Source organism: Atractosteus spatula, chromosome 3, assembly GCF_055471065.1.
Source record: "Atractosteus spatula isolate fAtrSpa1 chromosome 3, fAtrSpa1.hap1, whole genome shotgun sequence".
In the NCBI taxonomy this organism is placed as follows: domain Eukaryota; kingdom Metazoa; phylum Chordata; class Actinopteri; order Semionotiformes; family Lepisosteidae; genus Atractosteus; species Atractosteus spatula.
The window spans coordinates 60463061-60476858 of NC_142708.1; the positions used below are offsets into that span (position 1 = coordinate 60463061).

At 34.9% G+C, this 13798-nt stretch overlaps 1 protein-coding gene across 1 annotated transcript in view; it reads left to right on the forward strand.

Moving 5' to 3' along the window:
• The window catches only part of cntfr (ciliary neurotrophic factor receptor), a 197266-nt gene that overhangs the window by 53665 nt on the left and 129803 nt on the right, over positions 1–13798 (forward strand). The window contains exon 2 of the mRNA XM_088910707.1: positions 7074–7155. Within this exon, the coding sequence (XP_088766833.1) occupies positions 7074–7155 (82 nt within the window). The remainder of the gene's footprint in view (positions 1–7073; positions 7156–13798) is intronic.

Consider the following 13798-nt stretch of genomic DNA (forward strand, 5'->3'; position numbering starts at 1 on the left):
GTGTAATTTTCACAAGTGCAGCTCTGTCCCTGCAAGGTTTTGATCATGGTTAGACAGCAGAGAATTCTGTGACATCAAAAGGCCAGGTCTCCTGCTAAAAGAGAGACCATCCCGGTTTAAAGTATGTAGTGTCACTTTTGTAACAGGTGCAGTGCCAGAGGAACCCAAGATACACAATTCCATACATAACATAGGTTACATACTGTAGAGTACAGTATGTATCTTTTCAAATATGAGATTAGATGTCTTTGAATTGGGCGTTTGTTTAGTCTTTTCTGTCAAAAATGTTAAATGTTAAATGTCTTTGAATGTTAAAGAGATGTACATCAGTTAAATGCTTTAAGAAAGGAATTCAATTCTCAATAGTGGAAATAGATTTCCATAGTGACTTTGTATATTAAACATGCAAGCAGTACAGAAATGTTACAAAATAATTTCACATCACTTCTACATTTCTAAATATTTCAAATATTTGTAATGAAAACAACATAAAGAACTAAAATTTTCAACATCATTTTATAAAATTTGATCATTTCAACAAGCTTTGCAGCTGTCTTGAATTAAAGATGTCTTTCAGCCTAGTAAGAAGTCCTCATCATTCTGAGGTAAGCAGAGGGTGTCGGCTTAGACTTTGATGATCCTCAGATGCTCAAGGGACTTAAGTGAAACCTAGCCATTTTAAGACTAAATTGGAAGCTTATAAACTTATGTAGGCTAAGTCAGAAAGGCAAAGAAAAAATTATATTCTACCTCTGTCAGTATAGAGTTACAGGTGGCCCACTCTGAAAGTTCAATTATTTAACAAATGCCATGTGTCTTTAAAAATAATTTGTAATCTGTCTGGGACATCCTATACAACCTTATTAATGACAGAATCAGTGTCAAGAGGGGCCAGGGAGAAGGACACTAATTATGAGGAATGGTCGGTGTCATTGGTATCTTCAGTGGTGAGCAATGGATTGAGAATCAAATTTTGTGCAAACCTGACATCTTCAACATTTCAAAGTACAAACAAGCAAATGACAGAGAAAGGATAAAATAGGAACAAAGTAAAAGGCAGCTATGAAATGCAGAACCTAATTGTCCTCTGCAAACAAAAACACAGAATAACCCTTAGAAAAAGTTTTTAAGCTTTTAGTGTCCAAACTTTCCAAACAATTCTTATTTTCACAGGTTTCACAGACATACAGTACATCAAGCACATTATTCACAAAATCTTTAAGTCTTTATACAGTGCGTAGTTTGAAAAATATGTTGAAATGTATGTATAAAAATAGTAGTGTTTTAAATAACTGAATGCACTGGATAATAGTTGTAGACACGTTAAATAAAATAAAATGAAAGTTTTTTTATGTTGTACATAAGGCTTAAATAATTAAAAAGCAGGATGTTTTAGACAAAGGTTTCTTTGGCTGAGAACTGTAACAATAGTTTAGTGAACTTTCTGTTTAAAAGTCTGTGGATGATCATCCACAAAAGCAGGACTGAAATGGTGTGAAATAATTGGTTTGTAATCTTTTAAAGCTGCCTTTCTGGGAACATAAAGTGCCTTCTGTGTGGCTGATAACTTTGTATTTATGTAATAAAAAAGGCAGAATGAGAAATACCTCCTTCCGAAGCACTGCGATTAGTTGTAGACCTAATCAATATTCATACCCGTAATAGACTAAATGTGTGCAAGAAAGGTTGCATACAAACAAACACTGTATATACTATACCAATCATGCCTGTGGAAAATGCAGGTGTTATGCTAGATATGTAGCCTATTTGTGCATGTGGCTTTCAGGGAGCCCATATGTATGGATTATGTAATCATACGCAAGATAACAAAATAAAAGAGCGTTATTGCTTTTTTAATTCAAAGTACAAATAACAGTGATTGGAAGTAAGGCGGTTCACAGTTACACAATTTGCTACTTTTGAATTTTTAATTGGGAGTCTTCTGAGTCTGAAATCTACATTGGCACCATATTTGGCCAGGGTTATTTGACACACTTCTATAATGTTTTTGTTTCCGTATCTTTGTTGTTAGTTCTTCCAGTGAAATTTTTTATGCAAATGGCCCAAATGCCTTTTTTTGTATTGAAAACCTACCTTTTTCTTATCCTATTGGATATTTCTGCTTTTTATTTTTGCAAAACACCTTTTAGCAAAGGCAAATAAAAATGTTGGGTAAATATGTAATTGCATTTACAATACATCTTTTTTTAATTTGAGTCCTGTACCACCCAGTGATTAATTTATCAAAATGGATCCATGTCTATTTAGGCAACCCTTGACATTTTAACCTGTCATTTTGGGTAGTTCATACCTGCTCCCATCTGTATTACAGTTTTATATTTCCAATTTAAATGCAAATTTGTGCTGGTCATTGCAAGAAAAAAATCTTTCAATACTGCAATGAATTATATATTTTAATTAACAACTCTATGAAATGCGTCCAAACCTCTGCTACACAAAAAGCTTTTCTTTTGACTTGTAATGAAATTTCAAGAGTACGAAAGGGTTCAGCCTAGCTTCTATTGAGTGAGGCTTGCTGGGCTGTCATACATGAGACTCATTGTTACTTGATATGATAAGCTCAGAACTACTTTCAGAAGAATGGAAGACAGGAAGTGATAAAAACCAAAACCTGGAATGCAATTTAATTCCTACTTGTCAGCTTATTCCATTTTAACAATGCTGAAAAATACCAACCATCAATCACCTATCACCCACTGCATTTGTAAAATGATAATAGCTAAATGTCTTTTTTAACTGTTACTGAGTCACTAAGATACATACTGGAACATAATGCATGCTATAATTTTAATTTTCTTAGTCTTTTTTATTGCAGCAACAAAAATGATTCAGCATTATTACATGCTTGTTAGACCTTGCTAAATCAACTGTTACATTAATCATTTTGCTCTCCTGCTTAGTAGGTTGCAACAGATTGAGGGCTTTTCCTGTTCAAACTAAAGAAATAGTTTTGGGACATGCTAATATACGGATGAGTAACTAAAGCCGCTTGTCTACCTGCTCAGATAAGGTTAATGTTTACCAAAATACTTGTGAATTCCTTTTCATTTTCTTCTATGTTGTGTTACATAGAACTGCTAAACAACACATTACTACTGTAGCTCTGCAATTACAGAGAAAAAGAACAGATCTTCTTTCATCACTTTCTGATGTTTTTATGTTCTTTTGTTATTGTTGTCCATTCTTTTCCTCAATTAGTTATGCTTTCATAATTCCCAATCTTGAATTCCCTTCCTTTATTGATCATTCTCACACATAAGTGTTTGCACCCTTTGTTTTAACAGAAACTCTTGATATAGATTCCTGCTCTTACCAGTTACTAGCAGTGCAGTCAATTCAGCTCAATAGAAAAGGTGCTTTAGGCTCTTTTACACTTAACTGGTACTGGGAATTGAGACTGCACTTCTAATAACAATTTTCATTTTTTCACTGTGTCAAAAATAGGGAACATGCTAGTTTTGACACTGTAATGCATATTATATTTTGACATGAAATGTAAATGCCCATCTATTGATGCCATAATGCAGTTGCACAGTCTCTCTAACAGGGTTTGCTTCAAGTGTTTTTGCATGAACTAATAATCTGTTATTTTCTGAATCTGTTGTGGAGCAAAGAAACTCTTGACTGGTATTCCATAAATGCATTTGTTCTAAATGTATCAATAAAGTCTTTTTGGGCACACCATAAACAGAATTCCAAAACCAAAACCAATCCAGAAACTATATAAAAACAAAATAATGGACAGAATCACCCCTAACCTTATCATCAAGCAGGATACATTTCTATGGAGAAAATGAAATGCTGATATTTCAGCTCATCTGCTGTCAGTTTTATTCATTGCCATGATTTGGAGACAGACAGAAGTCTCAGGAAACAATACGGGTCAGAACAAATTTGAAACACATGCCATTTGTATCAAAACTGACAGCAATGTGTTTGACTTTCATGGAATAGTGTAGGGGTTTTTTTACCGGCCATTCATGATATTGTATTAACACTAAGAAATTAGAGCCTTATGTAGCTCCACTAACACACCTCAAAGTGACAATATTGATAATCTGTGCCATCTCTTCTTCTGTCTGGAATAGCTAACATTGTTGAGTTTCATTTAATTCTCTCAAGATGCTAAAATGAAATAGGTAAGCATCTTTTTTTTTGCACTTGAATTTCAAAAACTGTCGCTGTTAGACATTGAAGCTTTGGCCTCCTGGTGCTGTGTTGGCATCCATATTGAACTTCCCAGATGTTATTCATCTACCTTGGTCACAGTGTAGAGAGAGGATACGGTTCTGTTACTCAGTTTCAAAATAATGTTGAACAGAGGTCTTTAAAAAGTATCATTAACCATTTTGCAGTTTCTACAGAACCTGGACAGTAATAAATCTTAAATACTAAAGAAAGGATAAACCCCTTTGTTCTATGTTTAAAATTAATGTCTTTATTTACTTCATAGCTACTGTTAAAAATGTATAGTACATACTGTATCAAGAATAAATTGGAATCATGATACAATGTAATGTGAAGCAAACACACACTGTAGATAAATGTTGTTATAAACTTAAATATCAAAGCAGAGTTACTAAGATCTGAATGAAAAACTTTTGGAAGTTTATTTTTATAAGATTTTACAGAATACTCAGGTTTTTCAAAAGTGTTCACTGTGCAGACATACCACCTATGTATAAATTTGTTTACATAATAAGTGCGCCAGCTTTAGTTCCTACCTTTTAATCATTCTCAGTGCAGTACATGTCAAAGGACTTAAACTTAAAAGCAGCTTTTAAGTCTGAGCATTTAATTCTTCTCTGTAGTTAAATGTTTAACACAGATAATTAGGAAATTGATAATCCCCACTATCAAAAAAGACACAGACTACAAAACCAAGCTTTAGCCTGAAAAAAAATAAGCCTGAAGTCAAAAACCTTTACATTTACAGTCAGAAGAGTGTGAAAGTGAGAAGGATTATGTGGCAGCTTGTGGTCACTTTAAATTAAGAGAAGTGAAGAGATTTAACATAATTGTTTTCTCACGGGCAAACACCTGTGAGTAATTTACACCTTAAGCAGAAAGTAATTAATACCTGAGAACTAGAATTCACCATTGTTAATGATTATAAATGTACAGTATAGTACAAATGGAACATTTTTAATGTTAAAGTTAAAAACAAATTATACTATTTTAGCAGTAGTGGAATGGCAGTTAGCACAGTACCAGAGTCATGTGTTTAATATTGGTTCTTGGTGCTTTTCAGTATGGTGTTTGCACTTTGTCTCTGTGCTCCCATGGGTGTTTACTGGGTGCTCCTTTCTTTTTGTTCTAAAGACATACAGGCAAAGTTTGATTGATCTGAATTATCCACCTAAGGTTTATTCCCTTGGGAAAGGAAGCTGGGCTCCCATTTTATTACATACAGATGAGAGGAGTGGCTTTTATTAATATTAATTCCAAATCACTTTACACATAGGAGGGAACATGCCACCCACGTTTGGAAGGCAGGTCCACATTTAAGTGATGCATGGCTGACATTATATACCAGCATCATCACTACACCTAAATTTGTGAGAAGAAATGAGATATTGTTTTACCTATGGAATTAACGTGGAACTGTAGGTCATCCCTTGTACAAGCCAGAGATGAATTTAGCTAGGATACCAGAGTTAACACCCCTACTCTTTGCAAAGTGCTATGGGATTGTTTTGACCAAGTAGCAGGGATTGGTTTATTGTGTCATCAGAAGTATGGTTTTTGTGTTTATATCCCCTGCAGCAAATTATGTGGGGCTACTCAACCATAATAATCCCTTGTTTAGTTTTATAAGAAAAGAAAATGTATATTGTAAAATTCTAATGCCTTTTAGTTTTGCTTAGGCTGTACTGTGAAAGGTGCATTGAAATAATATTCTGCAAATACTGTCTTAATCATTCATCACCCATTTAAGTTGGTTATAGTGCTGATAAAGAAAGTAAAATAGGAAGAATGAACGCAGAGAAAAATAGAAGCAACAAAACAGAGGTAGGATATACAAAGATTGAAATAAAAATGACTATTGTGCAATTAAATAGAAAGAAACATATTACAAGTGTTTGTTGAGTGGTTTATTTTATACCTATATGATCCCTGATTTAAAAAAAACTAATACTTTTAAAGGGTGATGCCAAAAAATGTTTCTTACATGTTTCTTGAATCTAAAAAGGCTGTAACAACAATTAGCGTGATCATAAACAGAAACAAACCTGTGTGAATTTATTCAGCTCTAATGTAATACAAGTGGCGAGAAAAACCAATACAGTGAGCCTCCTTTTTACCTTATACCTCAAATAATACAAAATGCAGTGAGAGATAATATAGTCCTTTGATACAATATCTCAGGAGAGAGGAAGAAGTTAGGGCATCACTCTGTTGACTGATTTGCTAATGATGTTGGTGAAAATGTTCATTCTTCCATCCCTTGGAGAAGCAGTATCCCTTTGGTTACTGACTCTTCTCTTTTAGAGATCCAGGGTTAACAAATCCTTTTCAGTCTTCAAAACATGCCTTCCAGCAAAATAAATTACAAATACTGTATAAGTAGAGAAACATTAAAACCTAGAGATTTAGGCATTTGATTGATCTGCTGAACCAAAGTCTGTTTCATGACTCATGCCATGTCTCATGCAGTACAGGCAACATGAAAATATTTATATTCTTAAGACAAAAGAAAACGCCTAAAAATTAATAGTGAATTTTCAGTGTCAGGACAGAATCCTCCAATCCTCCAATGCTCCTGAGTGCAAGAGAAGTTGAACAGGAAGCATACATTTTGACAAACAGAACCCAGCATTGTGTGGGTTTTTTTATCACTGGGTGATGTATCTCACTGAAGAGCCAAGGGGGTTGAACAGGCAATGCTGTCTCTTTAAGGCCTTGCAGCTTGTAAAGGGGCATTCCCCTGGGAAGATGATTTCACTGATGAGCTGCACAAGACAAGAAGTGCTTCACTTCTGTTTTCCCTAGCGCCGCTTCGGAGCTGTCTGTTTGAACCACCCTAACAAGCACTTTTGTTTCCTCAACAGATGGCAAATATTGTCACATCAGCCTGCTGTGTGATGCTCGCTGCAGTGGTGGTTGTGTATGCACAGAGGCGCAGCCAACAGGGTGAGTCTTTGCTCTTCACATCACAATAAATCTAAACAGAATGTTTTTAACTTGTGCTGACTTTTTATGGCGTTGCCCGTCTTCACAGGGCTGAGCAGAAATCCTTTAAAAAATTACACATCGGCTCCTAATTCTAGAGACCAATCAATAGAGAGACTCAAATGCTGGTCACCTGATCACCTGATGGGATACAATGTTGCATTACTGTTGTATTAGAAAGACAATAAAAGAAAATGATCGGCCCAGAATGAGTGAAGAGAGAAGTTTCTGTTCAGCTTTGTTCTTTTAGGTGGGTTTACCCCTACAGGACAAAGTTCAGGAACTGGCATTTGAATGATGTGGAAAGAAAATAACCAAATCAGGAATACATTCACTCTAGTTAATAGATGTGTAGACTTCTTGAATATATCCTATGATGGACTTGACCCGTAATATGATTTATTACTTGTGGGGCTGAGACACTTTTGCCTTAGGACAACAAAACTTTGGTTATTTTCCTCGTGTTTGACTTTTTTGTATTATTTTCTGTTGTAAGCAATTGAAATATATATATTTTCACTATTCACATCTCCATCTGTTAATGATCATTTATGGGCTCATACTGTTTGTTAAAGAATCAAGTTTGCATTGGGACTATCATGCCAATTATTCATTCTCCTAACATAATGCAGAAAAAGGAGCAGATTGGCTTATCAGTTCCTTCTGACTCAACAAACCAAAATAAAACATTCATTATTCATAACCAGGGTTTATTCTTTTAGAACAGAAATTATTTTCAAAGGTGACATCAGTGAATGATTTGTTCTAAGCCTTATTACTTTCAATGTCAATTCTAATGAGGTCTCCATATTGGATTCAGTGTTTCATAATAATCACAACCCTCTTAAACTGTTTAATTAGTACTCGAATAAATACAGTGCCGCTTATAATACCTCCTGCTGCTTATAAGTTGCAGTAGTGATGAGTAAGAAATATAACAATAATAACAGGAGCATATTATGTTAAATTCAATAACCTGGATGTGTGTGAGTTTCTTCTAATCTGAGAACTGAACTGATAATGCAAAGTAGACAGGCAGTATACAGTACATGACACAAGAGACTGGAGGCAAAATAAGAATCATGTTATTTTTTACTTATTGTGGTATTTTGGTTATTGTGAATGCATATTTCTGGTGTCAGAAATTAACTACCAGGAAGATATAATAAAATTACTCAATTTTTTTAAATTAAGGAATCAAGAAAAATTACAGTAAATGTGAAGAAAATATAGATAAAAGAATCATGATAACTTTTCAGAATGATACATGAGCTTATAAAGTTAAAATCAACCTTGTATGTTAGATATATTATAGCCTTCGGTAGTTTGAAGCTGCCGCATATTGATGGCATTGGTTAACTCAGGTTAAAAAAAGGCAGGCTACAGCAAATCTTCAGCATTGTTCTCTTGAAATTGTGCCATTGTAATCCCAGCACTGTGTGGTCTTTCAATGTCCTGCTGGAAAACACCAAACGTTCATGAGTATATCACTAAGTAGTAAGGTTGCTCTCAATCTGCACCAAAGGCAGATGTCTTTGTTCTTTTGTTAAAGGAGATTCCTCTCCATATCACCATATTTCCAGCATCTGACTGGTTGACAACTTAACAAGCAGCATAATGCTCACCAGCACATCTCCACACAAGTAGTATCCTTTGTCAGGTTTGTCAAGGGCAATGGTATTTATCAGTGAATAAAACACAAAGCGATTTTGAGTGTTCTGTGGCCCACAGAAAACAGCAGTTTCCTTAACAGCTGTCAACATATTATCTGTGAATGGCCTCTGAACATGCATAGCATTTTCATACAGACAGCAAGCTACAGCTGATGTGCAGATTATTTCTTCCTGTAATCTCTTCTGCTGTAGCTACTGCAGTTATTATGCAGATGGGTCACATTCATGTGACAATCTTGGGCCTGTGTGGCCCTCAATCTTCCAGGATGTGGCCTGTCTCCCACAGAATCTGTTTCCCAGACTATGAAATAGCCTGTTCATTGCTGAAAAGAAACTTCTCATCCCCGCAGACAGGTTGCATTCAGTCATGCTGGTAGCAGACATGTGATCTTGACTGCTTGAGTGGAGCATGTTCGTATATTTCACTGTTATTGCATGAATTAAAATAATATATTTTTGATTGGTTCTTTTCACAGATATTTAATCAACTCATTCTGGGAGTTTAATCAGAAACAAAATTCCAAAACACTATATTTTATTTTTATCCAGTTATGGCTTGAACTCTGTATTTTGTTATCCCATGGAAAATATTACTTAAGCAATCCGCAAACTTAACTTTTTAAATTAAAATAACACTACAATATGTATGTTCTAAATGAGCTATTGAAATAAATCTGACTGTTGCATTTTAATTTTGCTTAAACATTAGCTCTTTTTTAAGTCCCCTTAACTAATCTTTTTTTCTCTTTTTATAATGGTTCTTTGTTTATGGAAGAAAATAAATATCTGCTGATGTGTAATGCCTCCAGGAAAACTGGATAGAGATGGCTCTCGGTCTGTACAGTAAATCTTCAGTTTGTCTATACAGTAAATCTTTAATTTGACACCTGACTTAAAAGCAGAAATTCATTAGGTTATTACAAGCCTCCACTATGGGAAACAATGAATATTTGAAGTACTATATATTTATATTATAAGCCTTGGTTTTAATATGATTAGTTAACATAGCACTTCAGAAGTTATGAAGTTAACAAAAGACAGATTTTACAAGAGAGGAGGTTTCCTGATTTTGCAGCAGCCTATACAAACCACGAGCTGCATTAAGACAGCTGAGGAATGACAAAAAATGTTATGCATTTCAGGTAATATGAACTTATTCAGAAATGTACAGTATATAAAATAATCTAAAGAAGATAAAATTCCCAAATGAATCAAAACGGAAGTGCAACAATTATGTGTATTTTGCTAACAATGTTTAACTAAAACTTCTTATGTTTAAATATATGTGTGGCAATATATTTTAATGTGTTCAGTTTTTTTCCAAATATTATGCCATCTGATTGAGTTGCTGTAACTTTATTATGGACATAGGCTTGGGTCTTTATTAAATACTACAACACTGGGGCCTGTTTTACATCACGCACTGTTGAGTGTTTCCAGATTAAAGGTTTGTTTAAAAGCACACATTTGGTCTCATTACAATGTTTTATTTCATATAATAAAAAAGAAGTCATCCTTCTTTCATTTCAGTACTCTGATGTTGTTGCTGCAGTAGTTATTTATTTCACAGGTACCCTCATCTGAGGGCATGTTACAAAATAGAATATTGAAATATAAGTTTACTTAATATGTAAGTCTAAGGACTAATTGTGTAGATACAATAATAGTGCAGTTGCAATAAGAAAATGTGCAAGTAATAGGTTTATTCCATGCTGAAAAAAAGAAGAAAGAAAACACAACGTTTCGGCCGTGGAGCCTGCCCTGTCTTCCTCACACCTGAAGAAGGCTCCACGGCCGAAACGTTGTGTTTTCTTTCTTCTTTTTTTCAGCATGGAATAAACCTATTACTTGTTCCTTTGCAACCTACGCATGCTGATGCAGCTACCCACCCATAAGAAAATATGTTCACTTAATTTAATAAAATTACAATAAGGCTTGCACAATCTCAAAGAGCAATGAAAAAGTTGTGCAAACACAATGTGAAATAAAACAGTATTTAGATTGTGCGAATAAACAACAGTAATGATAACAGTAATGTAAACTGCATTCCATGTTTACAAAGAATAAATGCAATTTGGAAATTAAAACAATGAAATACAGTGTAAGAATTAAAATATATATTGAGAGCTGGGAGATCAAAAGTGCTGTTTGTTCAGCACTTGAGCAGGTGGTCAGGGACAGAGCTCTTCTGAATTCTGTGGGAAATTAATTCCACTAATTGAGGAGCGAGAGTGGAAATTAAATGGGCTCTGAAAGTGAAAGAACAGTGAGGGGGTTCAACATGTCTGAAGAAAGAAGTCAAGTGGAGTGGGTAGAGGAAGGAGTCTAAAGAGAGAAAAGAGACTGAAGATGTGTTTACATTATGTTTAAAAGCAATTCAGGTGTGTGTTGTCTTGAACTGATTTAAATAGGTTAAATACAGGTAGCAAAGACTATCAATTATGTGATGTGTAGTTACAAGGGTCACACCTTCTACTACACTCTATTTTACAGTATTTTTCCCTGTTTGGTAATTTTGTTGCTGATGTACATGACTCTTTTTATTTCCCCTGTTAGTCTGCATGCTGCAAAATAGCAGGTCTACATTTGTTAGACTCAAATTCATTTGCAGCACTCATTAGAGAAGGTATAGACTAACAATCTGTTGTTTGTTGCTTGCTTGTTCATGTTAATGAAGGAGATGTGGGTTACAGTGCCTGTGTGTCTAGGTTTTTCTTGATGAACCTGAAAAAGCATTTTGTTCAGGTTTCCCTTTAAGTACATGCCACAGAAGTGAGGACCTACTTTAAAGTGACATTGCGGAGTTGACATCTTTCACAACTTACTTAAAGTAGGCTATTTGTGCAGTAAAAGCTGCAATACGAAATCTCCAAAGAAGATCCTCTCTCATGCCTTGGCTAAAGAAAGCAATGGAGAGAGAGGGGAAATCCACGTGTGCTTAGAAAAGGTGACTTTCTGATAAAAAAAACTTTTTTGCAGCATAATGGAAAGCTGTAGCTTTTTTAAGAGCTAAGTTCAAGTACAGGAATAATAATGAGATTGTACAGTGGGGCTTGGCAGTAATAAGGAATAGCAAACAAGCCACACACACTACCCACTAGTCTTTTAGTCTTTGGTACGTCCTTATGTCTAAGGTGTGCTTTTCAATTAAACTGCTGCTCTCTATGGCTTCCTCACATTTATGTCTCCAGCTAAACAAGTCATGGTGTTTCAGCAGGCCGACAGGGTAATGTGAGCCTTTACATAATAATGATCACTTGAAAAAGTCTTTTAAATAATAATAAATTATCAAACGAATTTAGTATAGTCTTAATTTAAGGACTGCAGTTCAATTGGCAAAGTCAATTGGCAATTCAAATACTGGCACATTTAATGAAATGCGTAGTTTATATAACTAAATTAATGAAATCAATGCCTTTTCAAGACAATTCGGCAGGATTCTACGTCACAGAGAAAATAGCCACTATGCCATGCCTGTCGCCATGGATGAGTGGTGGGGCAAGCTAGTATCTACACAGTAGCAGGCCACACCTAACATTTCCTGTCATTCAGCACTGGTTAACATGGTAATTAATTCAACTGGAATCTTCCACCACCTGGAGGCAATTATCCACCACTCCTGCCATAGGTGGTAAAAGACATAACCATGGAACTGGCAGTGCTTGGGAACTCTTACAGAGCCTGCTACATTCTTAACTTCGTCCTGAGCTCTTTAGCTCTTTAGAGTTTGATTCCTGGTTTCTGGACCCTTGCTTTGCCCTGACTTTGACAGGAGATGTTAGGTATGATTGGCTACCTTGTAGATACAAGCACTCTCCCTTTAATTCACCAGTGGCAGCTGTGTTTCTGGGAGATAAATGTCCCAGTGACTGAGTGCAAGAAAGAAAATAGGTCTCCTCTAATGCAATGACTTATTAAACCCTGTCTTATCATTAATAGCTGAGCCACACAAAGTTACTCATATAGCAAAAATATTGACCGTGAAGAGTGCATTTTTTATATGTTCTAATAGACTTCAAATATTTGCATCATTTTTGTGCGACTCTGCAAGACGGTGCTTTGAGTCTCATTTAGCATTTTCCTTAACAATGCTATGCCTGGCCAGACAGGAATTTATTGTTATTAACTTACTTCCTCTGCATTCTTTGTCCCCTGGAATATATTTGTTCCCCTACATCCCTGAAACAGCTTTAAGAGCTCATAGTTCCAAGTGACTGAACACTGTACTGTATATCATGACACATTATTGTATTATGGTTTGAAATCAAATAACCACATATTGACTGGAATCTACAGTATGTGAAATAACTAATAAAAACATGTAGAAGTGTATATCAGTTAATTGCTTATTTATTGATATTGTAATTGATTATTAGGACTATACTAATTCATGTAGCCGCCAATAACATTACTCTTCCAAAAGATTTTTGCGATTAGCTGCAATCCAGAATGTGAGGATGTTTTAACAAAGTGCCCAAAAAATTATGTTTATTTCAATATTTACTATTTTCTATTAAACTTTTACATTTTACCAAAAATTCTACTACACAATTAGTTTACAGAGGAAAACTGTGGTTACTTTTATAAATATATATAAAATATATATCCTGTTTGTAATAGTTTTGCACAGAGCTAACAATCCAACAGGAAATTTAATATTTTTTTCCCATTCTTTTCTCAGTTCAGAATGTCACAAACTGTGCCCAGGTCACTTCTTCCTAAAGTATGGAGGCTATATATTTAATGACTATTTTTATAGTTTACAGCCAAGAGTTATAGTCTGGAATATCTAATATTCTTATTGAGGTGGGGACTCTGTACTGTAGGAGGTCACCTTTCAGATGAGATGTTATCATGTCTCTGTCTGCAAGAGTAGGAGTGTTAAAGCTGCTGTCCTGGCTAAATTTTACTCTGAGCTTAAACAATTTGCC